Source organism: Lemur catta, chromosome 16, assembly GCF_020740605.2.
Source record: "Lemur catta isolate mLemCat1 chromosome 16, mLemCat1.pri, whole genome shotgun sequence".
NCBI lineage: Eukaryota > Metazoa > Chordata > Mammalia > Primates > Lemuridae > Lemur > Lemur catta.
The window spans coordinates 34,091,320-34,119,104 of record NC_059143.1 but is presented as its reverse complement, the minus strand read 5'-3'; the positions used below and the strand labels follow the sequence as shown (position 1 = coordinate 34,119,104).

The following is a 27,785-nucleotide window of genomic DNA, read 5'->3' as shown; positions in this document are numbered from 1 at the left end:
ATATTGGAGTTTTTCACTAGATCACAGCATACAGAATCAAAGGTTTGCATTTCGTATGGAATGTATCCAAAGAGGCCAGCACCACAGTAGGACACCTTGCAATCACACACCCTGATAGTTTGGACGAAATAAAGTTTGCGGAATTTTATTTAAATTTTTTTTTTTTGTATTCATAGTTGTTTGTCATCGTACCAATGCATGCAAAGCATTCCACTCCCAGAAACAACGCCAAAATGAGGTAATAGGAGTAATAAAAAAAATTAGTATCCTTTCTAAATAAATAAATTATAATTAAAAATGCAAAACAACTATAAAAATAATTAAATAAGAACCCACAATATCTACAAGTTAGTCATAAATTATGATTGTTAAATATAAGGCATTTAAACTCACAAAACCCTGTAAACTAGCAACGTGCCATGTTTTTTGTTTTTTTTGTGTTTTTTTTTTTTCATTTTTGTTTTTCTATCAGCTGAAATCGCTCTAGCATTTGCTCTACGCGCGCAGGAGATGAAACACGAGGGGACCCGACAGACGTTGCTACAGCCCCACGCGGGGAGTGTTCGTCCCGCCGGCAGGCGGGGGGCTTAGGGGATTTTTTTTTCAAGAAAAAAAAAAGTCTGGTGCTTTTTCTTCACCATTGAAAAAACTGTGCTTGTTCATTAGGCGTAAAGAGTTAAGAATACTTGCACGGAGGCTGGGAACATTTGCAGAAGAGGAGCTTGAGTCCTGCCACAGGTGGTGGCCAAGGGCGACAGGGGGCCGGAGGGGGTCCTGGCCAGGTGGGGGAGCCGGGGCCCCCTGACCGCCCTCGGGCTGTGCCCAGCCGGGCTTGTGGCGTTGGGTTGATTGATTAGCGTCCTTGGTGGACCCGCAAGGCAGGGCTGCTGCAGAGGCTAGGATGCCCGACGTGAACCCTGGGGTCGTGATCGCCCCAGAAGGCACTCATGCGTCTCAGTCAGAAAAGGGTCTGAGTCCCTTGAGTTGAGCAGGAGGAGGGCTTCGGGTGGTGTCCCCTCCTGGAAGTGGTGGATGTGAGATGCTGAGGCCTGATCCTGCCATCCTGCCTCTTCTCCGCTCTTCCCAGGCGCCCTCCCCGGGAGGGACCTCAAGGGAGCAGAAGTGCAGACCCGCTCCTCCCCTCCCACCCAAACGGCTGCCTGGCTGAAGCAGTGGGAGCAAGGAGGGTTCTGAGTGCCGCTCACCTCCTGTCCCCACCTGCAGGGGACAAGGAGATGGGAAGGGGTGGGGGGCTGCAGGATCTACCCCCACATTAAGCAGCTTACCTCTCCCCCTTGGGCGATCCCCACCCTGTCCCTAATGTCAGCCTGGGGCAGAGAATCGGGAGGGAGGAGGGGACCAGGTCCCACCCCCTCACTCAGCACATGTGCCCTCAGCCTCTGAAACAGACGTGCGCGCCCACAGAAAGTCCTTTTCGACAGCTTGGTGGGCACACGGCTCTAAAGACTTGAAAGATGTGTTGATGTTAGGGAGGATCACAAAGTGTGAGTTGGACAGAGATTCGGCAAGCATCCAATGCAACCTCCTTGTGTTACAGCTGAGGAAACTGAGGCCCAGAGAGACAAAGGGGAATTCCTGGCATTGCCCACTTAGTCAGGGAAGAGCCAAGGCTGGAACCCAGGACACCAGTTCGAGTTCCATCCTGGCCTCCCCACTGTCTCCCTTATGCCTGCCACCTTTCAGGCCAGCCGCAGAAGAAAGAACCCAGAGACTGAGACTAAGAGAAGAATGACCTTCCCGGACCACCCTGGCTACTTCCAAGCCAAAGCCATCTTCTGATGAATTCCTGGTTTGGGCCCAGCCATGAGGGAGGATGGGGCAGAATTCCCAACTTCTTGTGGCATTAGTAACTCGCTTTCCCCCAAATCCTGACTCAGATGCACTTTCTCCACTGGTGGGATTGTTCACAAACTTCAACCACTGAACTGGACCACGTGGTGCTGCTTGCTGCTAACCCTGAATCTTAGATTCTTGGCCATTTTGCACTATTGGATGTCTTGTCTCCTCAACTAGACTAAGTTCCTCAAGGCAGGGACATTGCCTTCCTTGCTATCATCTTCCTCAGCACCTGCACCAGTAGGCACTCAATAAAGATTTTATAGAACACCAGGATATTAGTGCTGGGAGAGACTTTAGTCTAACTTTCTTGAATAACCTCCAGCCAGGAGCCACTTCCCCCACCCTCAGCCTACGGGACAGAGCAGCCATTGTGCCATGAGCCAGCTATGTTAGAAGGCTCTACCTCAAGCCCAAATATGCCTCCCTGTCATTTTTACCCATTGATCCTGGTTTTACCCTTAGTAGCAGCAATATAGACTCAAATTTCCTTCATCGTATGGAATTCTTACAATCTGCAGTAAGTATCCTGTCGCCCTTGGTCTCATGGATATGAGGGCATTGAGACAGGGTTAGGGGTTGAGGGGAGGGGGAGGCTTTGAGAGCCGTGCAAATGGGGGAAGAGGAAGGGCATGAGGGGCAAAGGAAGACTGCAGAATTCCAGCTGACCTGGTGTTTTCCCCATATGGATAAAGAAAGTTGAGTTTGGGTTGGGATTTGGTGAATTTTCCTATCTCCATTCTTCTGAGCTGCCATCTCTCTGCTCCCTTTGGGGTTCAGAAAAATTGTGGGGTGGTGCAGAAAGACACACTGTATGGTGTCACTTGGAACTTCCAGGTCTGTGTCTCCCAGCACCTTCATCCCTAAACCCCAGAGGTTCCCAGGAGAGAGCATAGAATACGTTGGACAGAGATTGTTAATCCTCACGACATCTAGGTGAGGTAGAGGGGCTGGAAATGGGGGTGCACTGTTGTTTCTCCCCACTCAAAGGAGAAGGAAACTGAGGCACAGAGAAAGAAAGGGACTTGCCCAAGGTTTTCAAAGAGTCAGAGAAAGAACCAGAGGTTAGGGACACAGGGCCTCCCAAAACCAGCCAATGTGGCTTCAGAGCCAGGGCCATCTCTGAGGGACTGGATCAGACTGGAGACATCCCCCAGGAAGCTCAAGGTCTTCCTCAAGGCCCACCTGCTTGACCTCAGCCCTGAGTGCTGGCTGAGAGCACTCTGGCCAAGACCAAGCGTCCATCACCCACGCTATCTTGTCTGCATCCTCTGGTTGATTTTTTGCATAGGGAGGCAGTGGCGACATTGCCTCTTTGTGGCAGGCAAGGGCACAGCCTAAAGGAAGGAGTGGCGGTGAGCATGGGTCTCCCGGCTCCCAGGACACAGGGGCAGCTGGCACTGAAGGCTGAGCCCTCCCTGGTCCAGTGTGGAACCCGGGGTGTGGGGACAGCTGGGGCCAAGCCCTGGGACCAGAGAGCCCTCCCTAGACAAACTCCCCCTTCGCTGCTGGAGCTCTGCCTTCCTCGCCTCGGGCTGAACCCCACAGGGCCAGGTGAGACCCCATCAGCTCCCGCTCCCCCCTTTCCCAGATGCCCCTTCCATGCTCCGTGCACTGTAAACATGAGAAACACAAAAGCCAAGGAAAACACAAAAACAAAACCAAAACGAGAACCCCCCTTCCCGCCTCCCAAACTGGGTGAAAAAAAAATCATCCTTTTTCACCCTAAACAGGATTTGGCTTTTTTTTTTTTTTTTTCCACCTTTGATTCCTATTTCCTTTTCTCTCATAAAGACGGGAAGATTGGGGCTGTCGTGGGTTGGTTCAGTCAGGCACCAAAATAAGAAACTCAATGAGAAATATTTGGTGCGGATTCGGTAATAGCGACATGTCCACCACAAGATGACTACAGCACCACACACAACATTTTTCTTAAGCTAACATGCTCCGGCTGCCGTCCACAGAAATAGCGAGAGACCCCTACATGGTTCCTACGTGGTCGAGAGGTATATACACAATCCTTCGAAGGACAGGATTGAGGGGCCGGTCTACCAGCTAGTGCCTTCGGGATCCCACCGGGTTCTCAGCAGCCTGGGCCCCCCCTTCCCGCCCCTGCTCTGGGCACGGCCAGCTCCCTCCCTCCTGCACAGCCAGGTGGACGGGGACAGTCACCATTCTGGATGGGCGGGCCCTCCCCACTCTCTCCTTTCCCTCAGACACTGATACCACCGACTCCTCCTTCCACAAATGTGCTTGCAGGCTTTCCTCTACGTCAAATGGCTCAGAAGGCAAAGTTTGGCTGCAAGGGCTATGGCCGTGGGGGGACCTGGTGAAGGAAATGGGGCGTCCACTGGCTAATCCCTCCCTCAGCTGTCGGCTCCCAGTTGTGTCTCAATGTCCACTCGGCAGATGGGGCATTTCTTGCTCATGGCGAGCCACTGGTCCACGCACAGTTGGTGAAAGAGATGCATACAGGGTAGGCGTCTGGAACAGAAGGGTGAGAGTCAGGGACCAGCAGGGGAGACAGGCCTAGGGCTGTGCCAGGAGCTGAGGGGGACAGAAGGGAACAGGAGACACACACCCTGGACTGCTAGGGGACTGCCCTGCCATGGAGGGAGGCTGTGGCTCAGACCAGAAGCCGTGACAGGAAGAGAGCGTCGAGGCCCTCCTCCTCCATGAAGCCCTTGCAGATCAGCCTGAAACAAAGCCATGACTTTGTCTTAGACGCATCCAGGCCAAACATTGCACTGTTCTCTTGCACTTTGCATTCACATGTCTATAACTGGGGCATCACACATCTAGAAGGTTCCACATCCCACCTTCCCAGTGCACCAAAGAAGCACACTATAGCACACCTGGCACACCCACATGCACAAGCATCCCTACCCCCAACACAGCACAGGGAGGAGAGAAGGGACAGGGACTCAAAGAGGTGGTCGCCTACCTCACATCTTCTCCATCTTCGAGCATAGACAGACAAATTGTGCATTTCTCATCTGTGTCTGACTCCTCCCCCTCGTCCTTCTTGCCCTTGCTGTCCTGGGGTCTTCGCTGGGAGAAGCAGAGAGAGGAGTGCCCATTACCTGGGGCCAACTCACCTGGTGGCCGTTGGCTTTCATCCCCAGCCTCCTCCCTCCCTGCAGCTTCCTCTTCCCCAGGAGTCAGTCCGTTTTTATGTTCTTAAGTAATACCCAGACCTCCTTGCCACCCCCTCCCCTTGCTGCAGGAGAGGGAGGGTTAAGGAAGAGGCTTAAATAAAGAGGCTTAAAATAAGAAGTGGACTTTATTTTTACGGTCCCAGGCACTTTCTAGGGACACAGAGTTTGGAAAGGAACTGGGTTTCCAATGAGTCAATCCTTTGCAAAGCTGTGACATGTGCACAGCTTCCCTTTTCTGATCTACTCCTTACACCCTTTACAACCCAGATCTCTGCCTCCAGGCATCTCCCTCCATGGTCAGGTCCAGCAGGCTTCGTTCATTCATTCATTCATTCATTCACTCAACTAACATCCATTCATTTATTCACTCATTACTAGACGAATGCAAAAATTCCTCAACCTGGCATTAACTCCTGTAAATTTTACCACATTGTTATGAACTATTTTATGTTGTTGGATTTCTATTCCTGTTCAGAAAGTTCATTTGAGAAAGGCACTACCTTCAAGCAATCATGTGAGCACTCTGCTTATACTTGTTGACTTTCACTGTCCTGTTGTTAATTCTATGCTAATTCCTTTGAACTAGGTAACCACTATGTAGAAAGTCTCAAGTTCCTAGATGGCATGGACCATGGCTTACCCTTCTTTAAGTACCACCCCTACAGTTGGCCAAGTACAAGGCATATCAGTACGAAATATATATTTGGAGAAGAAGGAATCTAATTAGTGAACAACATCATCCTAGTTTCATGTTCCCATCTCTATGCTGGATGGTGAAACAGTCTGGCAATAACCACCAGAAGAAAATTACGCACTCTGTCCCTCTCCAGGGATAAGCAGACTTCAAGGTCATTTTGCAAAGAGAAAAATCGGAAGAGTCACAAGATGAGGATCATCCAGAGAACGACCTTGGGGCCAGGCATGGACACCAGATCTCCCTACTCTGGTCCCTGGTCCTAAACTCTGAAGCCACTTAGTCTGATTTAGTGTTGGGAATGCTGTAACCTCACTGGAACATACAAGAAAATCGATTCCTTCTGCTCTCAGCCTCACTGCACTTTGCACATCCCACAGCAAACCGTGCTAAGCTTCTGCAATAAGTTTCCCCTTATCCAGAATCCAGAAAATCAGAATTGTCATGCATTTGGGGTATGAATAGAGTCATGATGATCTGTCTGCCGAAGGGTCCAGCTGTGCTTGCTGGAGGAGTGGCCTCCTGGGTGCCCTGCTAGAAAACAGGTGTCTAATACAAGACACCATTAAGACTCAAGTACTTGCCTATTTTCTATTGTTTTTCCCCATCGTTATTCTTGATTTCCTTGTTATAGTTAATAATTTCAGCTTAATATTACCTTGTTTTACTACGTCTAATCTATATTTCTTTAAACTACTCTCCCTTTTCAATTCTTATCCTTTTCCTGTTTGGTATTTTTAATCTTTTAGATCTTCTGGTTTTTGTTTTCTCTTCCCTATCTACATAACTTTTATTTCAACTTTAACTTTTTTCAACATTTATGTCAATAGGTATTTTATCCCTTTTGCTCTTACCTTCTCATTTCATTAACATTCCCTTTTAGCTTTGATATTATTGATTTTAATTTTATATGTTACTTTCATACTTTTCCTAGTTCTTATTCTTTTCATATTTTTCTATTTTGACTCTATATTTTCTTCTGTATTTTTATTCTTATATCATCATTTTCAATTATGCTTTTCTGTTTTATATTATTTTGCTCTCAGTTTAAATTTTTTAAGGTTTTCTTCACATTTTATTTGGATCCTAACTTTGCTCATTTCTCATTTTTAATTCTTCCTATTCTTTTTAATAGCATTTTTATTGCCTTAATTCTCCCTTTATTCTCCTAACTTTTTACCTGAGGCCTTTACCTCATTGATTCAGTCCATTTTCCCTTTTCATTCTTAGTGTTAGTACTTTTTCACAATTTCCTTGTGTTCTGTTGAAATGGTGGCAGGTGAGGTGTGCATCTTTGGAAGGAGCAAACACCCCCTGGCCTGGGACACAGATGCTGCTCCTGAGCTCCTGAACATGCCATTCGTTCTCTTCCATGCTCTTCTCCAATAGCCTACAGCTCTGTCTCCAGAGAATGATCATCTTCCCCATGCAGATGGCACCCTTAATTACTGAACTGCCATTTCCTCTCTGAGTATACTGTCCAGTGTCTGACTCAACAATTGTGGTTGAAATCTTTTATGAATAAAATCTCATGCATTGTGAGGAGCTGCAAATACCAAGATTCATGGCCTTTGACATTGACACCACCAGCACATGGGCAAGCCTAGGGAAGAGTGTACCTGACATCAAGGGAACAGCAGCTCACCACACCTGAGCACTCGGTGGGTACCAGGCACTGCACTAAACTGCTCAAATGCATTACCCCCTTTAATCTCCATAGCATCCCATATGGTAGCTACTAATATGATCATTCTCATTTCACATTAAAAACATTAGAGGAAGGGAGAGCCTGGAAAAGCCAAGCAAATTGTTCAAAGTCACACAGCCATAAGGGGTGCAACTGAAATTCAGAAGTGCCTCTAACTCCAACACAAGTGCTTTCAACCATGCACCCTCAGGTGAAGCCTGGGTTGATCATGGTGAGTAGGGTCCTGCCCTAAGCTTCTTAACACTTGTCAAGCTTGTAATTTCTCCCAGAAGGAGGTGGCAATTTTTCAAAATTAATTTTTTATTTGTTTTTATAATAGACTTTATTTTGTAGAGCAGTTCTAGTTTACATAAAAATTAAGAAAGAAGTCCAGTGTGTTCCCATATATCCTATTTCCCCTAACACACACAGTCTCCCTTATTATTAACATTTTGCATTAGTGTGGTACACTTGTTACAATCAGTGAGTAAATATTGACAGACTATTATTGATTGAGGTCCATTAGTTTACATTAAAGGTTCACTCTTTGTGTTGTACCATTTTATCAGTTTTGACAAATGCATAATGTCATGTGTCCACCATAGCAGTATCATACTAAATACTTTCACTGCCCTAAAAATGCCCTGTGCTCCACCTATTCATTCCTCCCTCCCTCCCTGCTCACAATCACTGACCTTTTTACTGTCTCTATAGTTTTGTCTTTTCCAGAATGTCATCTAGTTGGAAATATACAGTATTCAGCTTTTGGGAGCTGACATCTTTCGCTTAGTAATGTGCAATTAAAGTTCCTCTGAATCTTTTCATGGCTTAATAGCTTATTTTTTTAATTGCAGAATAATATTCCATTGTATAGATGTACCACAGTTTGTTTATCCAGTCACCTGTTGAAGCACATCTTGGTTGCTTCCAAAATTTTTTATTTATTTTAGTTTAAAAATGTGTTTAAAACTCAGGCTCCTGGGCTCTAATCTTACCCCAGGTTCCTGGACCCTAATCCTGGATGTTGTACCTCTACAGGCTTAGGGTAGAGCCTATGACTCTGTGGCTTTAAAAGCTCCCCAGGTGACCTTACTGCTCAGTCAGATTTGAAAACTCCTGATCAGAAGACTTAGTTGCCCATTTGTCCACATGTGGATTGGACAGAGAATTATGTTCTAAAGCAAATGTTAGCCTTCTGTGCAGGTGCCCCTTTTTCCCATCTCAACTGGATACAAACATTTATATGCCTGATATCTACATGTGTATGCATATGTAATATACCCATTGATAAGTCCACATGCACACACACATTCCCAGCCCTCCTCCTTTACTGATGAGAGGCCCCCCATCTCTCCCTCTGGCCACACCTGGCACAGCCAAGCGAGAAGACCCTGGGAAGGTATCATAGCTTCAGAGCATCTAACCAGAGCAAAGACTTCTGGATTTTGGACTGTGCCCATGTGTGGACAACCAGGCCAGGGTCAATTAGACAACCTCTCCCCCATTCCCTGACTTTGCAGGCTGGCTGCTGGTAGACCCACCTTCTTGTACTTGTGGGGGAAGGTGAACCTCTCAATGGTGTTCTGTACAGCTCCTCTAGTCACATTTCCCAACCTGTCCTCCAGCTGCAGAAGCTCCTGCAAAGAGAAAAATGTGGACATGTGGACTCAGCATGTGCAAACACACACATACACACATGATAAGGATGAAGGGCACACGTACCTGTCAGGAAGAGTTTGTCTGATGCTTAAAGACTATAATATCTATACTTGTTCTCCCTTTTTCTCTCTCTTACTCTCAACCCTGAGGCTTCCCGCCACCCATGTCCTACCCACCAGCAAGGGAAAGGGGAATGGATGTCACCAACAATTATAGTGTCTCCACCAACCCAGCTGGTGTCAGACAGAGCATCATACCTCATAGCTCTCCCGCACAGCGGAGGTGTGTCTGCTGGGATTTAGTCCCTGGAGAGCAAGGAAGTGAAGCTGAGGATAAGGGTAGTTTCGGATTTCATGGACGACCTGTTGGGAAAAAAATGCTTTGGATAGAGCAAGGACTCAGGGCTTCTCCACGAGCCCAGTGTGCAACTCCTCCTCCCACAACCACCAGGCAGCACACCCTTGAGATGCTGTGGGCAGAGTGCTACCTTTCCTGCTCTTATGTCTCTTTCTCTTCATCAAGAACCAACCTTGTGCCTGGACCAGCCCCAGAAAAAGTAACAAAGTCAACAAAGTGACAACTAACCTTCATGGCAGGCACTGTTTTAAGCATTTCACATGATTGACTAAATTAATTGTCTCATGTGATCTAAAATGTAGGCACTATTACTGTCCCCATTTTACTGGTTAGGTAAGTGAGGCACAATAGATTCAGTAATGGGCTCAAGTTATGCAACCAAGTGATGGAACCAGGATTTCAAACCCTGGCAGTTGGGTGGCAGAATTCATTCGCTTCACCCCTACCCTGCACTGCCTTTGAGCACAGCGTGATAGCTAAGGGATTGGACCAGAGCCAGGACCAGGGTTGGGACTCAGAATTTAAAACTGAGTAATCAAGATAAATAATATTTTGATGTCATATTTTTAAAAATAAAAATGAATGCACAAACAAGTCCATGCTGAGCAAAATATCAGTATTTTAAATAAAGACAGACTGAGCATGTAGTTGCCTCACTCTATACCCTGCCTCACTCCTCCCTAACCCTGGCCAGGTGGGGCCAGGTTTCTATCACAGCTCCTCCACTTACTGTGTGTGCCATGGCAACTTACCTAACCTCTCTGTGCCTCAATTTGCCAATCTTTAATACCCTTTTGTGGAGGGTTACTGAGAGGATTAAGTGGGATAATTTATGTAAAGGGCTTAGAACAGTGACTGGTATGTAGCAAGTGCTCAATAAATGTTTGCTTTCTTTATTCTTAAGGGATAGTATTTCATACACAAACCAATGACTCTCAGAGCTGACAAGGACTCCAGAGTTTACTCATCCAAGCCCCTTGTTATAAAAATAAGGAGGCTGAGGAGCTAAGTGATTAAATGACAGAGACAGGGGTTGAAAGGCTGGGATTATGCTTTAGGGCAGCAACATGAAGCTGTCTGGAATTAAGAAGATTTTCCATCAGTCGTTTGCCGCTTTAATGGAATGTTTTCATTTTGATTTCATGTAGCTTGCAATGGCAGGAACTTGAAAGCTCCCAAATGTTCAGCATTCTACAGTCACAAGAAGGCCTTTCCCCTGCAGAAGGCAGAACTGGTTCTGCAGGCCAGACCTGAGGGCTCCCTCTGGGATCTGTTTGGGCCCTCACACCAGCCCTGTGAGATGGGCAAGGTAGACATCTTCACTCCCATTTCACAGACAAGTAAAACCAAAGCCCAGGGAGGCACTGCCCATGAGAAATTAACTAAATGAAGTCATATGAGGTACAGGACCTACCATGCCTGATCTTCACCCTGAGCCTTTTCCCCCACAGACCACAGCCTGCCATGCTACCCCTCTCCACTCCTCCAGTGTCCACTCCCACTGCAGTACTAGCTTCTAGTCCAGCAGGTTCCCTTTCATTGCCCCTCAAGCCAGCGTGGGAACAGGAGCTGGGAGGGGAAGGGAGCAATTGATCTGCCTGGAACCCAGAACAGGCACAGGGAAGTCGGGACACAGAGGATCTGAGGCAAGGGGAGCCAGGACACAGGGGAGGTGGGGCACAGGGGAACTAGGGCACAAGGGAGACGGGGCACAAGGGATCTGGAGGCCTCAGCCTATCATCACTGGAGTTCAATAGGCAGCAAGGGAATCAATTTCCTGGCAGAGCCCCTTTCACTCACCATCTGCGTGGAGGAGGAGTTTCTGGGAAAGTGGTGCATTCGAGGAGTTGCTAGGTAATGCTGATAGTGCTGAGGGATGGGCCGCACCTGGAACTGAGCAGGACTCAAGCCAGCATCCACACTGAGATCCCTGCAGGGAGACAAGCTCAGTGAACCACAGGGTGGTGTGATTTAGCCATCAGGTTGCAGAAGGGCCCTCAGACATCAAGCCCCTATCATAGAATGAGAGCCACACGCTGCCAGAGCAGCAAGGGACTTTACATCCCCCAGCCCTTACCCTCTCTTTAAAGGGAAGGGAGCTGAGATCCAGAGAAGGAAAGGGCTCTGCAAAGTCTGAAGGAGCTAGAGCAGTCCAGGCCCCGTGAAACTTCTTGAAACTAGGGGAACAAAGCTCCCTCCCAAGACAAAGTCCATCCCTAAGAGAAATGCTGAAAGACAACTCTAAATAGAGCAGGTTGGGAACACAGAGCAAGGGAAAGACAAGGCCCAGATAAAAGTGGAAAAGGGAGCAGAAGCCATATTTTTACCACTTTGAGAAAACAAGAAAAAAGGGGCCCTCTACAGCTAGATCTATGAGTTAGAAAGCTTATCCTGGCCCAACTCCTCTCACTCCTAAAAATATAGGAAAACTGATTTCACTTAAAAATTAATTCATTGATTAAGTACACTGAAGAGGAACCAATGGCTAATTTGGAAAATGGCTAATTTCAGGTCTAGCAAGAAAATGCACAAGACGAGATTGAAACATCTTGTCATTTCTGCAAGAAAGAGAGCTATCAAAAATCTACTAGGGGCTGGACATGGGGGTGCATGCCTGCAATCCCAGCACTTTGAGAGGTTGAGCAGGAGGATCACTTGAGGCTAGGAGTTTGAGACCAGCCTGGGCAACATGGCAAGACCCTATCTCTACAAACAAACAAATAAAAAACACTACTAGGTGTTAGGCCTGCTCAGGGTGGGAATCTGGAAAGTATGTATAAGATGGAATGCTAGATAGGTGAACAAATAAATGTGGCTACATTCCAATAAAATTTTATTTACAAGAACAGAAAGCAGGTCAGATTTTATCCAAAGGCCATGGTTTTCCAACCTATGACAGCAAAAATGATAACAATGTATTGTGATGATTATAACATATGTAGAGGTAAAAACTGCAAAAGAAATAGAAGAGGATGGGAAAGGGTAATGGAAGTATACTGTTGTAAAAGTTTTACATTACACGCAAAGTGGTATAATTCTATTTTAGGGTAGAGTGTGATAAGCTAAATAGGCACCTTATAAACCTAGTGCATTCCACAATAAAATACAATAAGATAAAATAAAATAAAATAGTATAACAAGTCCATATTTAATCCTAAAAATTACTCAGCTGATCCAAAAGAAGGCACTAAACAGACAAAAAGTTTTTAAAAGAAGAACCAAAACAACAATAAAACAGGTGAAAGAAATCAAAAGCAAAGAAAAAGATGCTAGATTTAATTCCAACCATATAGATAATCACATTAAATGTAAAGGGTCTAACAGTCTAATTAACAGGCAGAGATTGTCAATTGCAAAACAAAAGACAACTATATGCTGTCTGTTAAAACAACATTTTAAACATAAAGATATAGATACTAGGTTAAAAGTAAAAAAAGGAAAGAGATATACCATGCAAGCACTAAATAGGAAGAAAGCTAGAATGGCTGCTAATATCAGACAAGTAGACTTTGAACCAAGGGATATTACCAAGGACAAAGAGGGAAATTTCATGATGATAAAGGGGTCAATTCATCAAGCAATGGCAATTCTTATAATATCCTATTATACAAAAGTCAAATAAGTGAAGCAAAAACTGACAAATCTGAAAGAAGAAAGACAAATTCACAATTACATAATAGTCGTAGACTTCAACCCTCATAGAACAAGTGAACAAAAAATTTAGTAAGAATATAGACGACCTGAACATCATCCACCAACTTCATCTAACTGATATTTATAGAACACTCCATTAAACAAGAGCAGAATATATATTTTTAAAATAAATATAGAATATTTACTAAGGTGGAACATATGCTGGACCATAAAATAAGTCTTGATAAATCTAAAAGGATTAGAATTATACAGAGTATGTTTTCTGATCACATTGCTATTAAATTAGAAACCAATAACAAAAATTCTGGAAAATCCCAAGTTTTCAAAAATTAAACAATGCACTTCTAAATCACCCAGGATCAAAAAGAAATCGTAATGAAAATTAGAAATTTGCAGTCCTTAAAGAAAAATCCATTAGTTTATATGCTTATATTAGAAAAGACGGCTCAAAGTCATGATATAAATTTCCTCCTTAAAAAGCTAGAAGTCAGGTAGAAGGGAGGAAATAATAAAAGCAAGATCAGAAATCAATAAAATTAAAAACAAACAATGGAATCAAAGGCTGTTTTCTAAAGAACGATACAATTGGTTAAAACTCTAGCTAGATTGATCAGGAACAAAAGAGAGAAAATACAAATTACTAATATCAGGAATGAAAGAGAAAACATTACTAGGATTCTACAGATGTTAAAAAGATAATAAGGAAGTATTATCAACATCCTTACACAGATAAATCCAATGAAATGGGAAAATTCCTTTAAAGACATAAATTACTAAAACTGCTGGACTTGGCAGCATATGCCTATAATCCCAGTTACCTGGGAGGCTGAAGTGGGAGGATCACTGGGCCCAGGAGTTCAAGATCAGCCTGGGCAACATAGTGAGGCTTCATCTCAAAAAAATTAAATCAAAAATAAATTACCAAAACTAACTCATCAGGATATAGAAAATCTCAACAGTAGTCTGTCTATTCTTCAAGAAACTCCAGGCCCAGATGGCTTTACTAGTAAATTCTATGAAACATTAAAAAATAATAATAATACCAATCCCACACAACCTCTTTTAGAAAATAGATGAGGAAACATTTCCCAAACCATTTAATGAAGCAAGCATGGCACTGATAAAAAAAATCAGACAAAGACATTTCAAGGAGAAAAACCTATAGACCAATATTACTCGTGACCAGAGACGTAAAAGTTCCTTAACAAAATTTTAGCATTTTGAATCCAGCAATAGATAGATGAAATGAGACTTATGTGACATATTGACCAATCACATGTGTAAACTTTATCTGAATCATGATTGGTACAATCGATAACAATCACAGAAATTTGAACATGCACTGCATATTTGATTATATTTTTAAAATATTGTTAATATTTTTAGGTATAATAGTGATATTGTAGTAACAGTTTGAAAAAGAAGAGTCATTGACTCTTGAGATATGTAGTAAAATATTTACAGATGAAACAATGTGATGTCTGGATTTATTTCCAAATACAGTAGTCCCCCCTTATCCCTGGAGAATATGTTCCAAGACCCCCAGTGAATGCCTGAAATTGTGGATAATACTGAATCCTGTATATACTATGTTTTTTCCTATACTGTACACACATACCTATAATAACGTTTAATTTAAAAATTAGTCACAGTAAGAGATTAGCAACATTAATAATAAAATAGAATAATTATAACAATATACTATAAGTTATGTGAATATGGTCTCTCTCCCCCCTCCCACCTTCCCTTCCTCAAAAATACTGTAATATTTTTGGACCACAGTTGACCGCAGGTAACTGAAACCATGGAGAACGAAGCCATGGATGATCGGGGACTGTTGTGACAGCAGGGACGAAAGAGAGAGTGGGGGTAAAGATGAAGCAAAACTGGCCACAAGTCGATGTCAAAGCTGGATGGTGAGTATATGTGGGTTCATTGATGTCATCCAGTTACCTGCGGCCCGTCTCCTCGCAAAAGCAGCCTCTCTGGAAACGAGGGCTTGGGTGCAATTAGCATGATCACAATTGCAAAAACCCCTCGTCACCACTAGGCTGGCCACTGATGGACAGAACTAATTACAAAGAAGGAGAAATGACTTCCCTGCTTGGGAAGTGGCAACAGAACAGGCAGAAAGAGCCCAGGGGTAGACCGGGGGACTCCAGGCACCTCCTGCTGGGACAGGGACCAGCCTCCCAGGGCCTCCTGCTTTACGTTTCCTGGGGTGAGCAGGGCCCAGGAACGCAGAGTGGTTCCAAGGAGGCAGAAAGGTGAGGAGGCTGGGCTGAGTAAAGGAAGCTGAGGATAGGGCCAACACCTGCACTGCGCCCCATGATGTCCCCAGAACCACTCCCACCTGTACCACCTGTCCGGTCCCACTTGCCCATGCGTTCCTGAGTGTGTGTCCAAATCACTGAGCTGTGTGTAAGGGCCCTGGGTGCTCCATGGGCTGAATTAAATTAAATTGAATTGACTTGCCTGCTGAGGGATGGAATTTAATCCACACTGCAATTAAATCATCCTCATTTGAATCTGCTAATTAGAAAAAGGCTGGGCTGATGTTGGCTGTAGTGTAATCTGTCTTTTAATGGATTGTCCAATTTAACAGAGAGTGTAGCTGAGAAGGAGCAGAGGGCCAGAGACGACGGAACACGTTAAACCCACTGTTCCCGCACCTGGAAGCACCCTAGCATTCAGCCAACCTGAACTACCTTCTGAATCATGCCTAAGCGTCCACAGATAGGGTTCCCAAAGCAAACCTTGACTAAGCCAGTGCCTGGCCAAATAGCTGAAAAATAACATCAATTTTTTTTTTTTTAAATAATCCATCCTTTTCCATTGAGGGCTTTTTTTTTTTTTTTTTACATTCTTTTAAAAAACATTTTTGACCTAAAGTTGCAAGAACAGCATAAAGAATTCCTGGATACCCTTCACCCAGATTCCCCAAATGTCCCCATTTTACTATTTTACTGCATTTCTATTTCCTTCTCTCTCTGTCTCTCTTCTCCCTAATATATATGTACATATACACATACATATATATTCATAGACACACACACACCTCTATGGAGGTAGGGTTTTTTTTCCCTGAACTATTTAAAAATAAGTTGTAGGCATGATACCCTTTTTCTCGAAATCCTCAGTGAGCTGCACATCTTTTTAAAGTACGTGAGGGTTCTGATCCAACCCTGGTTAAGATCAGCACCCTCCTAAGCTAGAACCAGGGAGTTGAGTGGGACCCAGGATCCCAAACTGAGCAACTCTGCATCCCAGGACAACAAAGACCTCTGTCCCGAGTGCAGGCGATTGTGGGAAGACCTCGCAGGGGCCCACTGCCTACAAAGACACAAAACAACATCTTTAACCACTCTCCCAGCTTCTCTCCCAAGTCCTTACCCCAACCCTGGCTGGCTCTGTCTTCATCTTTCAGGCATAATGTGAGCCTGTGCTTACCGACTACCCTGCCCTGCACTGCCTTGCTGGCGTGCCTTGGCACTGCTCTGTGGATCCCTAGAGACCCACCCCCTCCAGGAAGGCTTCCCTGACCACCCCAGCTCCTCACAGTTCTCCTTTCTGCTCTCTCCCTGGGGACCACTGGTTCATAGCCTTCACTGAGCTTAGGGAATGTTTTGTGTCCCTGTCTCCCCCCTCCCCTGCAGGACCATGAACCCTGAGCCCCAGGCTGGGCACTGATAGCACCCAGCTACATCTGAGCTAATTGCTGGAACCAGGCCCGAGTGGGGCCATCTGGCCCTGAGGCTTGCTGGGAGCAGAAGCAAAGGCTGGGCCTGAGAGCTAGGCCTCCTGCACCATCAGAGTGAAGGAAAACGGGAGCTCCACGGATCTGGCAGGACCTCCCCACCTCCCGACTACCCCCAGGGACCCCAAAGACTCACCAGTCAGTGCCCTCAGCCAAATACCTGGGCTGAGGTGTCTGCAGTTGGTGGCCGAAGTCGAAGCTGGGGTGGAGGCGGTGGGGGTGGACAGACACACGCTCCTGACTCCGCCTGCACCAGAGGGGAAGGAGGGCCATGGTGTCAGGGGCTGCCTGGCCACCCAGCTCCCAGGGACTCTGAGCAACCCAGCCAGCCTGAGAGCTGCAACCCTGCTCAGAGCCCCTCTTCACACACTCCAAGGAAGCTGCTCAGATGAGCAGCGGTCAGTAACTCAGACATTCCGATTGTCTTTGGGCTGCCCACTCTTGTGAAGTCTCTCCTTGGGCGTGTCTGCTGCAGGTTCCCTGGCCCCACCCAAACTCTCTGCCTCTTCTGCTCTCCTGCTGCTCCCTCTCTGTCCTTGGTGGGACGTCTTCAAGACACACACACTCACCTCCTGCAGGCTCTCCTACCTCCATTCACCCCTCTGCTCCCACCACGCTCTTCTCCTCTCTTTGACCCTTGCCACACTCTTCCCAGCTTTCATGTTCCAAGTCAAAGCCCACCTCTTCCAGGAAGTCCTCCCAGAATACCCCAGATCATGGTGACCTCTCTTCAGGCAACCCAACTCTACAATCACTGATGCTTAGGGCCTTAGAAATCATCTAGCCCAGTGGTTCTCAAGGAGCACCCCAAGCATCCTTGGGAGTCTCTGAAACCCTTTCAGGTAGTTGGAGAGGTCGAAACCATTTTCCTAATGACACTATGACGTTATACGCCTTTTCACTCTCATTCTGTCACAGGTGAACAGTGGGGTTTTGCAGAAACTGTGTGACACGTGATTCTGCCAGATTGAATGCAGAAGCAGATACAAGAACACAGCTGTCTTCTCTCGAGCCATACATTAAAGATATTTGCAGATAGGTAAAAAAAAATCACTCTTCACATTAAATTTGTATATAGTAGTTATTTTTCATAAAAAATGTATCATTGGTATTAACATAGAATGAGTTTGTTACTGTTATTTGTAAATGAATTAATATTTTAAAAATGTTTCAGCTTTCATTTCCAACATGGTAACCATCAGTGGTCACAACCCACACAAACAGAAGCTCTTTGTAGTCCTCTTTAATTTGTAAGAGTTCAAAAGGGGTCCTGAGATCAAAAAGTTTGAGAACCACTGATCTAGTCCAACTCTTTCTCTTGACAGTTGAGGCTCAGAGAGGCGTAGTGACTGGCCCAGGGTCCCACAGCTATTCCAGACCCATTTGATTGGTGTTGTCTAATTTTGCTCTCCATTTGTTTCATGGGTATACGGCTGGGTACTCAGAAGGCGTGGGCCCTTGGAGGGCAGGGCTGGAACCAGCTATTTCCTTTGAGTTCTTGGGTGTCAGACACAGGCAGTCATAAAGCTAGAGGGGGTATAAGGGGTTCCTTAGTCAAATTTCCTGCCATACCGAGCAGAAGTCCGACTGTGAGCATCGTGAACCACTCAGCCTCTGGCCCTGCGCCTGGGTGAAGTGACAGGGACACACACTGGCTTCTGAGGGAGTCTGAGTCGGTTCAGGGCAAGAGTCACCTCCTGCAGAGACCCACTTGGTGATTGCCTGGCAGGCCTGGCCCTATAGAAGCCAGGTGTCCCAGCCCTGGCCCCGCCCCGGCCCTGCCCCAGCCCCGGCCCCGCCCCCGCCATGGCCCCACCCTCTTCCCCGCCCCCGTCCCAGGCAGCGCCCACCTGGGGTGCGAGACGAGCCGGCGGTGCTGGGCTTCCAGGAGCTGCTGCTGCAGGAGGTATTGCTGGTGCAGGGCCTGAGGTAGGAAGGAGGGACCTGTGACGTCCTGGAACTGCAGGGTGGGCAGCGGGGTCAGCGACTGGTGCAGGGCGCCGCTGTGCTGGTGGGCCGGGGCCATGTGGGCGCTGAGGCCCGGCTGCGACTGCACGGGGTGGGCCAGCGGGAAGTCGGGGGCGAGCTGCTGCGGCTGCGGGGGACCCAGGTGGAAGTGGCGGCAGGAGGTAGCGTGAGGATGCTGAGACCTTTGAAAGGGGGCACCTGGGGAGGCAAGGACAGAGACGTCTCCGTGAGGACCAGCACGGGGCCGCTCCCACGCTGACCCCGTCCCCACCCGCGGCAGCCTGGAGCTGGCGAAACTCAAGACCTTCATTAGAACACAGCAGTTGCATCGCTTTTATGTGCATGTGGTCATCTTCAATGTCGCCAAGCAAAGGCTCTGTGCGCGTACGTGTCGGAGGGGGGAAAGAGTGAATACATAAGCATCCTTTTTATAATTAATACACTTCTTTAGAAGTATTAAGGTCCCCAAAGGCAGTAAGGCACTTTGGCAATCTTATTGACTCTACCATTTTTTTTTAAGAGAAGGTATCTCCCTGCATTCCGCAGGCTTCAGCCCAGTGACACAATCATAGCTCACTGTTACCTGGAACTCCTGGGCTCCAGCCATCCTCTTGGCTCAGCCTCCCAAGTAACTGGGACTACTGACACGCACCACCACATCTGGCTAATTTTGTTAAAAAAAATTTTTTTTGAAGAGATTGGGGTTTTGCTAGGTTGCCCAGGCTGGTCTTGAACTCCTGGCTTCAAGAAATCCTCCTGCCTTGGCCTCCAAAAGTGCTGGGATTGCAGGTGTGAACCACCACCACCACCACCACTGCCCCCGCTCCGTGATTCTACCTTTTTAAATAGATACTACCTAGAGAAAATTTAGTTCAGCCTAGCCATGCCCTGAACTTCACTGAAGCCTTGGCCAGCTAGGACCCAATCTTTATGCAGCCCTAGTTTCCAAAGAAAAAATAGCAAAAAACCCAAATCACACAAAATTTTTTGCTTAAACAGTAAATAAATAATTTATTATAACATTATAAACTATTTAAAAGCAAATATGTCCAGGTACAAGCTGGGCTCAGGCTACATTTAATTTAGGCTCCAGTACTTTTCAAATAAAATTGAGCCTGATGACCAAAAAAAAAAAAAAAACAGCCTTACAAATTCTCCAAGAGCAAAATGTCCAGCTCTAAGCACTGGAGGGAGAGCTTTAATGAGGCAAGTAAGTAGACCCAGCATTTCAGAGAGATTTGCAGAGAATTTCCTACTAAGCATGGCAGACTCACCACACGTCTGCTCCTTCTCAAGCCCCACTGAAACGCAAGCGAAGGAATAAAGAGAAGATAAACAGACAAGGACAGAGAGAACAAGAGAGGTGACATCAGCAGGCAACAGATGTCAACAGATTTTTGGAAGACAGTAAGCAGATGGAGGAATTAGCAGAGAGGAGAAATCAGAAACCAAGAGCTGACCAGAGGGGCCATCAACAGGAAGTGGACAGATCTTGCCACATGATGCTGGAAGGCATTGGCTACTCCGGAAAGCAGGAGCGAGGGCAGAGGGGAGAACAGGGAGACTGTTCACAAGTCTTACAAGTAGTTACACCCAGGGTTCCTCCCCTTCCTAAGCAGGGCAGTGACCACCCCTCCCAGAGAGGCTCCGATGGGGGGAGGGTGACATCAGGCAGAGGAAGGCAGGGATGCAGCACCATGGTAACACAGGGGATCACGTGAACATCTATATATGGAACTTTGGAGCCTCCATCCGCTTCTGCCACTTGGTTCCAAAAACACTGTCACCCAGGTGTGCGCCCCTTCCCTGCACTCTCCACAGCCCCAGGCTGAAACTGGGGAATGCTACTCTAAAGAAAGTCATTGGTCTCAGAAAGAGTTCTACAGATACTTCTGGTTGAGAGCACCCCAATGAAATAGTTGGGTTCCCAACTGGGCACTCTGTAATGAGGCCCATGAGTTGACAAGTCCATTCTCATACCTGGGCACACAGAGCTTCTGGACAGCCTTAGTGACCTGCACTGCAACATGAACAGACAGCCCAAGGGTGTCCAGGTTCTTGATTACAAAGTGAAAGGAGAACAAGAACATACCAAATATTTAAAAATAATCTCAGAGGAACACAGATAATGCAAGGACCAGGAAAAAAATTAACTTCAAAACACTATAATTAATATTCTCAGAGAAATAAGACTTTGGATCCATGAAACAAAAGGAAGCTCTTTAAAAAAGGAGCAATGAGGAAACAAGAAAGAGAGCTCTTGGAAATTAAAAATGTACGAGGTGAAATCTGAAATTCAACAGTGGGGTTGGAAGATAAAGATGGGGACGTTTCCCAGGAAGCAGAAGGAGAAGACAAAGAAACAGGGAATAGGAGAAAAAAGATGCAAACATTGAAGGATCTGGTCAGAAGATTCCACATTTCACTAGTGAGAGAGAAAGAGTGGAGGCAACAGTGGGGAGGAAATTAGTGGGGAGAAATTACAAAACCTATTTCCCAGAACAGAAGGTCTGCGTTTCTAGACAGAAAAGGCCCCCTGAGTGCCCAGCAAAATAGATGGGGAAAAGAACCCCACAACAAGCCATCTCCCTGTGAAACATCCAAACGACAGGGCAAAGAGAAGGTTCCAAGACCTTCTAGAGAGAAAGCAAACCAGTCCCCTGTGAAGGGTCAGAAATCAGAATCACTTGAGATTTTTCAAGAATGACACTGGAAGCTGGAAAACAGTAGAGCAACTGCCTTCAGGATACTGAGAGGGGAAAATGATTTTCAGTCTGGAGTTCTCTGCCCAGCCAAAGCATTAATCAAGTATGAGAATAGAATAAAGCCATTTTCAAACATACAGGATCTCAAAAAAAAGTTAACCTTCTTGACACTTCTTAAGGAGGTACTGACAAAAACCAAGAAAGAGGAACACGACATAGGAGCTGCGCCCAAAGAGGTGGAATTTTCCCAAGCACACGGCTGTGCAGGCTTCTGCAGCCATTCTGCAGGAGAATAGGTGGCGGGGGCGCTTAGAGGAGATCTGGGGTGGCGAGGGGTGGCTGGAAACGACAGGGGTTACCAATTTTGGCCACATGAGAATAGTATTTGAAGGAATTTTACAATTTGATAGAGAATTGGGTAAGAATTTGTAAAGATGTCATACAAAGCAAGGCAACGACAAAAAAAAATGCAATTATTACCACTAGGAAAAGTTGTGCAAGAAAGTGTAATGATCTGTATTATGCACTACTTTGCCCAGCAGGAACAATGTATTAACAGTAAAACAAATAATTAATAAACTATGTTAGAACAGAAAAGGACATTTCTTTCTCAATATGGAGAACATAGACAATGTCAGAAAGTGAAAAATCAAGGAATGGCAGTCTCATTGTTTATTTAGAACTTTGCTTAGTAATTTATGTCTTTCAGGAAGGAAAGGACTGAAGAAGAGTTGAAATCCTTGTGCTCGAGGGAGTTTGACTTGGCGGGGAGGCAAGGGACAGACAAAAGCTACTTTGCTAACTGTGTCTTACAGTGGTCTGTTCAACTTTGTCAAGGATGCACCTGTCCTTGGTAGACTTTTAAAAAATCTTTTAAAAATAAATGTTTGCAAAAAGAAATGAAAATCTGAAGAATGTCTACCTGACTCCACGTGAGCCAGAAAAGAATGATCTAGAACCTCAATTCCCACAAGCGTTCCGGATAAGTTGGGCCTCTCTGCCTTATGAACTCTGGCTTTGATGAGTCCACGGGCTACAGCATGAGCAGGCAGGCACCGGACCCCTACCCTCGCCCCACCCTCTGTCATCACGCATGACAGTGGAAAGAGGACAAGAGTCCGATGTGACAGACAGAACGACGGAAGACGAGCTGTGGAATGACAAAGAAGAGAAGAGAAAAGTGACTACAAGGGAAGGGAATGGTCAATAGAAAGATATTGTGGAGACTCTAACCCAGTTCTGTCCAGTAGAATTATGATGTGGGTCACATAGGGACTTCTAGATTTTCTAGGAGTCACCTTTAAAAAAGTAAAAAGAAATAGGTGAAATTACTTTTAATAATATACGCTATATAGCTCAATATATCCACAATGTTATTTCAACATATGCTCAATATAAAAAATTATTGAGATATTTTACATTTTTTTTCATACTAAGTCTTTAAAACCTGGTGAATATCTTGTGCCCACAACACATCTCAATTCGCACTGGCCATGTTCCAAGAGCCCAGCGGCCACTGGAGGAGAGTGGCTTGCTTAGTGGGCAGCACAATGCTAAAGAAAAGATGCCAACCCCAGACACCGAGCAAAGCCTTTCAGCCACTTTTCCCAGTTGATCTGCCTTCCCCCCGGCCATCCACATTGGTCTACGCAAAACTCCAGACTCCCCGGGCACATTCCCACTGGGGGGCCTGCACCCCATCTCCCCAGCTACCCTCCCCATCTTTAAAGATCTGTGTCGCCTCTTGGCTCCTCCAAAAATGCCTCCCCTGCCCACCAGCCCCCAGGGCCGCCTTCCTCCTCTGAGCGCTGAGAACACCCTGTCTCTCCCACTCACTTGGCACCTGGCGGTGGCTACCTTGAGCTGTCTCTTCACGCTGGCCGCCCCCACCAGGCTGAGCTTCGTGTCTTTACTGTCTCTGGATCCCCACGCACCTCGCCGGGAGCTGGCATTCAGTAAATACCTGGGTGTTGACTGATTGTTGGAGGGAGTGAGGGACAAACAGTGGCTCAGAGGGACAGAGGACTGAGCTGGTTGAAGGCAGACTGGTTTGAAATTGAGTGGGAAAGAGTGGCAGGTAAGGCCCGGTGGGCTCTGGGTTTTGATGCTGTGGCACAGCCTCCCTCCCACAGGTGCCCCCTGCCGTGAGAGCACCCACTCTGTGCAGGGAGCCTCCACGCTTCTACGGAGGCCGCTAGGAGCAGGGCCGACCCCCCCAGCCTGGACTGCTTTCCACCCTCCTGCAACCTGTGCCCCCCAGTGCCTACACTGGGAGGTGAGAGCAGATGCCCTCTGTCCAGGGTGGGTAGCAAGAGGAAGGTCCTGTCCCATAATATTTCAGGCAGTTTCTTCCTACAGAGGTCCTTTGACTTCCCTCTGGGACTCTGTGTTCCTCCTCCCTGCCATCTCCAACCCCAGAGTGGTTCTTGGTCTCAACACCCTGCTCAGAAGGCCACCCCCTCTGGGCCCCCGGACCAGGTCTGTGAAAGTATCAGGTAATAGCTGCTTTGTGTGTCTCTAAGACCATAGGAGCGAAGCTCTCAGGGTAGAATATCTGGGTCCATGACAAGCCAATGATCAGTGATGTCTGAATAATACTGACATCCCCAAATGCCCCACATTAGTAGACAACCTGCAATTTTTCGCATTAGAGTTATTCCTTCGGCTTAAAAAATAATCTCCAGATGTCCCTGATTATACTACACATTTATCATATTTCCCCAGGGCTAAAATGCCACCAAGTGAAAGAGTCATTATGATCTAAATAACATTTTCAGGGAGCAGAAAGAAGGGTCTCCCAGAAACAAACAAACAAACAAACAAAGCACCACATTAAATAAACACATCAATTGTAAGACACGACTTAGTTCCAGAAGAAAAAATTGTGTGTCTTAGAATTCTGGAAGTTGATGCTGATGATTAGCACGTGTCTCTGGGAGGTGGCCGGGGGCAGTCCCTTAAAGCAGGGACTGGGGCCTGAGCGAGGCAGGCGGAGGGCTGAGGGTGGGAGGCCCAGGTCTAGCCCTGCACATTGAGACAGGGGAGGCCCACAGGTGCGGGACTCACCTGATGCCCACCTGGCATACACGGGACACAATACAGGGGCCCCACAAATGTCTGGGGGCTGGTGGCTGCTTCGTGCCTCATGGGCAAGGCTCCTGAAGAGGCTGGCAGCTGGAGAGTGGGTGGATGGGAGGACAGAAGAACCCACACAGCCCCAGGGAGGAGGGCAGGGCAGGGCCCAGCGCGGCGAGAACGGTGATGAAGTCCCGCATCTCTGAAAGGTTCAATGACTGCCCTGGACACTCCTCTGGTGGGTGACAGAGTGGAGACATGAACGGAAGGAGGGAGGGGCCAGAGTGCAGGGAACAAGGAAGCTTGATAAGGTGGCAGTGAGCGAGTGCTGTGGTCTGGATGGTGTGTCCCCCACATTTGTAAGTTGAAACCCTAACCCCCAAGGTGATGGTGTTAGGTGGGGCCTTTGGGAGGTGATTGGGTCATGGGGGTGGAGCCCTCATGAATGGGATTGGTGTCCCTATAAACAATGCTCTGGAGAGCTCACACGCCCTCCGCTGGGTGAGGACAGAGGGAAGGCGCCATGTATGAGGAGGAGGCTCACAGCAGCGACGGAGTCTGCGAGTGCCTTGATCTTGGACTACTCAGCCTCTAGAACTGAGCAGCCAATCCCTGTTGTCTATAAGCCTCCTAGTCTACGGTATTCTGCTATGGCAGCCCCAGCGGACTAAGACGGGGGCCCCCAAGGAGGAGAGCGGTGCAGGAATGGGCCAGGACACCAAGTGGACACGCTGGGCACAGGCTGGGTGTCTCTGGCCTGTGCATGGGGGCATGGGGCCAGGGCTGGGCCCGGGCAGGAGCAGGGAAGAGCCAGGCTAAGGCCGGTGTCAGAGGCAGTGGAGGCAGCAGAGGGCCTCCCCAGAGAAGGCCTGCTCCCCCGGGGTGCAGCCCCGTACTCATTAGGGAAGGAAAGTGGCCTTTGTCCTCTAGGCTCTGGGGCTCAGAGGCACTGTCGTCCAGCCCTCGGAGGAAGAGGGGGCTGAAGGAGGGGAAGAACAGGCGGCCTGGAGGGCACCACAGGCCACCTGACATTTCAGCCTGGCCTGCCGCCCAGCCCACTGGGCCACCGCAGTGACGATCGCCTGCTGCTAGCGGGCACCTCAGGCACAGGCCTGCCCAGGGCTTCTGTTGCAGGGCCCCCAGCTGCCCAGAGCTGGGTCTCGCTCCAGGGACTGGGGACCCTGGGAGAGGAGGACGGGAACCAGGGAACCAAACACTCCCCGGGGCTTCCCTGGAGGCCCCAGCTCCCTCCTCCCCAGCAGTTCTCAGGGCGTCAGGTTTCTTGCTGCAGGCAGAGCAGGGAGGGGCTCCTGAAGAGAGGGGCAGGCCAGAGACACGCCCTCCCAGAGGCACCAGGGAGGTGTGGGGAGAGAGAGGACAGAGGACTGCCAGCAGCAGGGACGGGAGGGCTCAGCCTCATCAGCGGCAGCTCAGCCTTTGCTCGTTTGTGCAGAGCAGCCTTTTGAAGAGCAGATTCTGCCCACAGCAGCCAGCGAGGGAGGCTCACTACCAAGAAGCTTTCAAAGCCAGGCAGAGTCACCTGGTGTAAGGGGTCCGTCCCAGAGGCCAGGGCGCCTCCCCTCGCAGTCAGACCTGGACGGCACAGTGGACTGCTCTGACCTTCGTGTCCTAGACTTGTGACCCGCGATGATGACACCTGATCCTGCACACCTGCTGAAATCCCTCTGCTGGCAGGGGCCTCACATGGCTTCTGACCAGGCTTCTCATCTTATTCTCTGGCAGCCAAATAGAAAGAGCTGGGGGGATGTTTGTGAACTGAATGTTGTGACCACCCCCAGGGTCCCACCGCTGCACAGGCCAGGCCTGAGATGAGCCGGCAGCGCTGTGCCGTGGTGGCCAGCGGTGACGGGGGCCAGATCAGTGAGAGGCAGGGCAGACCAGTGCTGACCTTCGAAACCCTTCTTCCAAATAAGTGGCTGCCACATTAATTTTCCTAAAGCACAGTTGTGAGCACTCCATTCCCTGCCCTGACGCCCCTCCCAGCCTCTCTCTCTCTCTCTCTCTCTCTCTCTCTCTCTCTCTCACTGCCCTGTGTGAGCTTCCCTCTCATCCCCACCAGACCCCAGGGTCCTCATCTGCCTCTGGGCCCTCTATGGCCATTCTCTGCCCCTGGGCACTGCCACCCCACCTTGTCAGACTGTCCAACTTGACTATCCAGGGTGGATGTTAACTCCAAGGCCTTCCCAGATGGCTGAGATTCCCCTCTCCATCTGACTCGTGGCATTTAGCCTATTACACTTGGCATTTTATTTATGTACAAATTTTATCTCCCATAATAAGCAGTGAAGTGAATGTTTTCAGGGCAAATGCCATGCAGTAAATGCCCTTTGTTCTTAGAAGGGGCTTAGGAATGTTCTGAGGGGTGAGGGCATGGAATAACAGAGGAAGGAGGAAAAGAGGAAGGAAGAAGAAGAAGGGAGGTGGGAAGAAGAGAGGGAAGGGGAGAAGGGTTGGGAAGGAAGGAAAGAAAGGAAGAAAGACCGCATTAGCTCAGGGAAGGTAAATACCAACTTATTAGCTAGCAAGGAAATATGGGTCTTCACGGAATCATCAATATCCAAGCTGAATGAGCCTCAGGGATTGTGTAGCCTTCACTCTGCAGATGAGGACCTGGAGGCTGGGAAACCTGGGGTGGCTTGTCCCAGGGCTCCAGGCCTGGTTGGAACTAGAGCGCAGGCCTCCTCAGTCCCGGTGCAGCGTGAGCCCCTGCCCTGCCATGTCCCAGAGTCCCCTCCTCCCAGCACATAGAACCGCATATACCCATACACAGCCACACCTGGTACTCCCAGGGAGGAACCCACCTGCCCAGTGGGTCGCTGAATGAGAATGACATGCCATGGCCCTGGTAATCCCACCTGCCTACCCTCTCCCTCTCCCTCTCTCTCACTCCCCTAGGAATAAGCATGTTCCTGCCTAACAAAGTAACCATGAAATGCCAGGGCCTTGGCACCTGTGGGGAACAGGTGTGAATCTTCTGTGGGAGGTGCTGAGGAACAGCCTTGGCGAGTGGGGCTGCTTGGGCACAGTCCAGGGCACCTCGGCCAGTAGCTCAGGCCTCCTCCCTGGCCTCGCCAAGGTCAAGTTCCAGCTTTATAGAGCAGATCAAGGTGCTTCCAGCCTGTTGGGTTCTTCTGTAGCAAGACAAACCCTATAGGGCCTCTGGACATCCCTGTGCAAAAGGCTTTAGGCCTTG

General features: G+C 47.8%; 1 protein-coding gene across 2 annotated transcripts in view; it reads right to left on the bottom strand.

Annotated features, from left to right (window-relative positions):
- RNF165 (ring finger protein 165) overlaps nucleotides 1-27,785 on the bottom strand; it is a 101,108-nt gene continuing 73,323 nt past the window's right edge. Inside the window, exons 2-8 of one of the 2 annotated variants that reach the window (XM_045527203.1) lie at nucleotides 18,674-18,989; nucleotides 16,960-17,070; nucleotides 11,213-11,342; nucleotides 9,313-9,417; nucleotides 8,938-9,033; nucleotides 4,802-4,908; nucleotides 453-4,341 (exon numbers count right to left, since the gene is read on the bottom strand). In XM_045527203.1, the coding sequence (XP_045383159.1) occupies nucleotides 4,224-4,341; nucleotides 4,802-4,908; nucleotides 8,938-9,033; nucleotides 9,313-9,417; nucleotides 11,213-11,342; nucleotides 16,960-17,070; nucleotides 18,674-18,989 (983 nt within the window). In that variant the 3' untranslated portion in view covers nucleotides 453-4,223. Of the gene's footprint in view, nucleotides 4,342-4,801; nucleotides 4,909-8,937; nucleotides 9,034-9,312; nucleotides 9,418-11,212; nucleotides 11,343-16,959; nucleotides 17,071-18,673; nucleotides 18,990-27,785 lie in introns of both variants that reach the window. The other variant, XM_045527204.1, reaches the window with a different exon arrangement.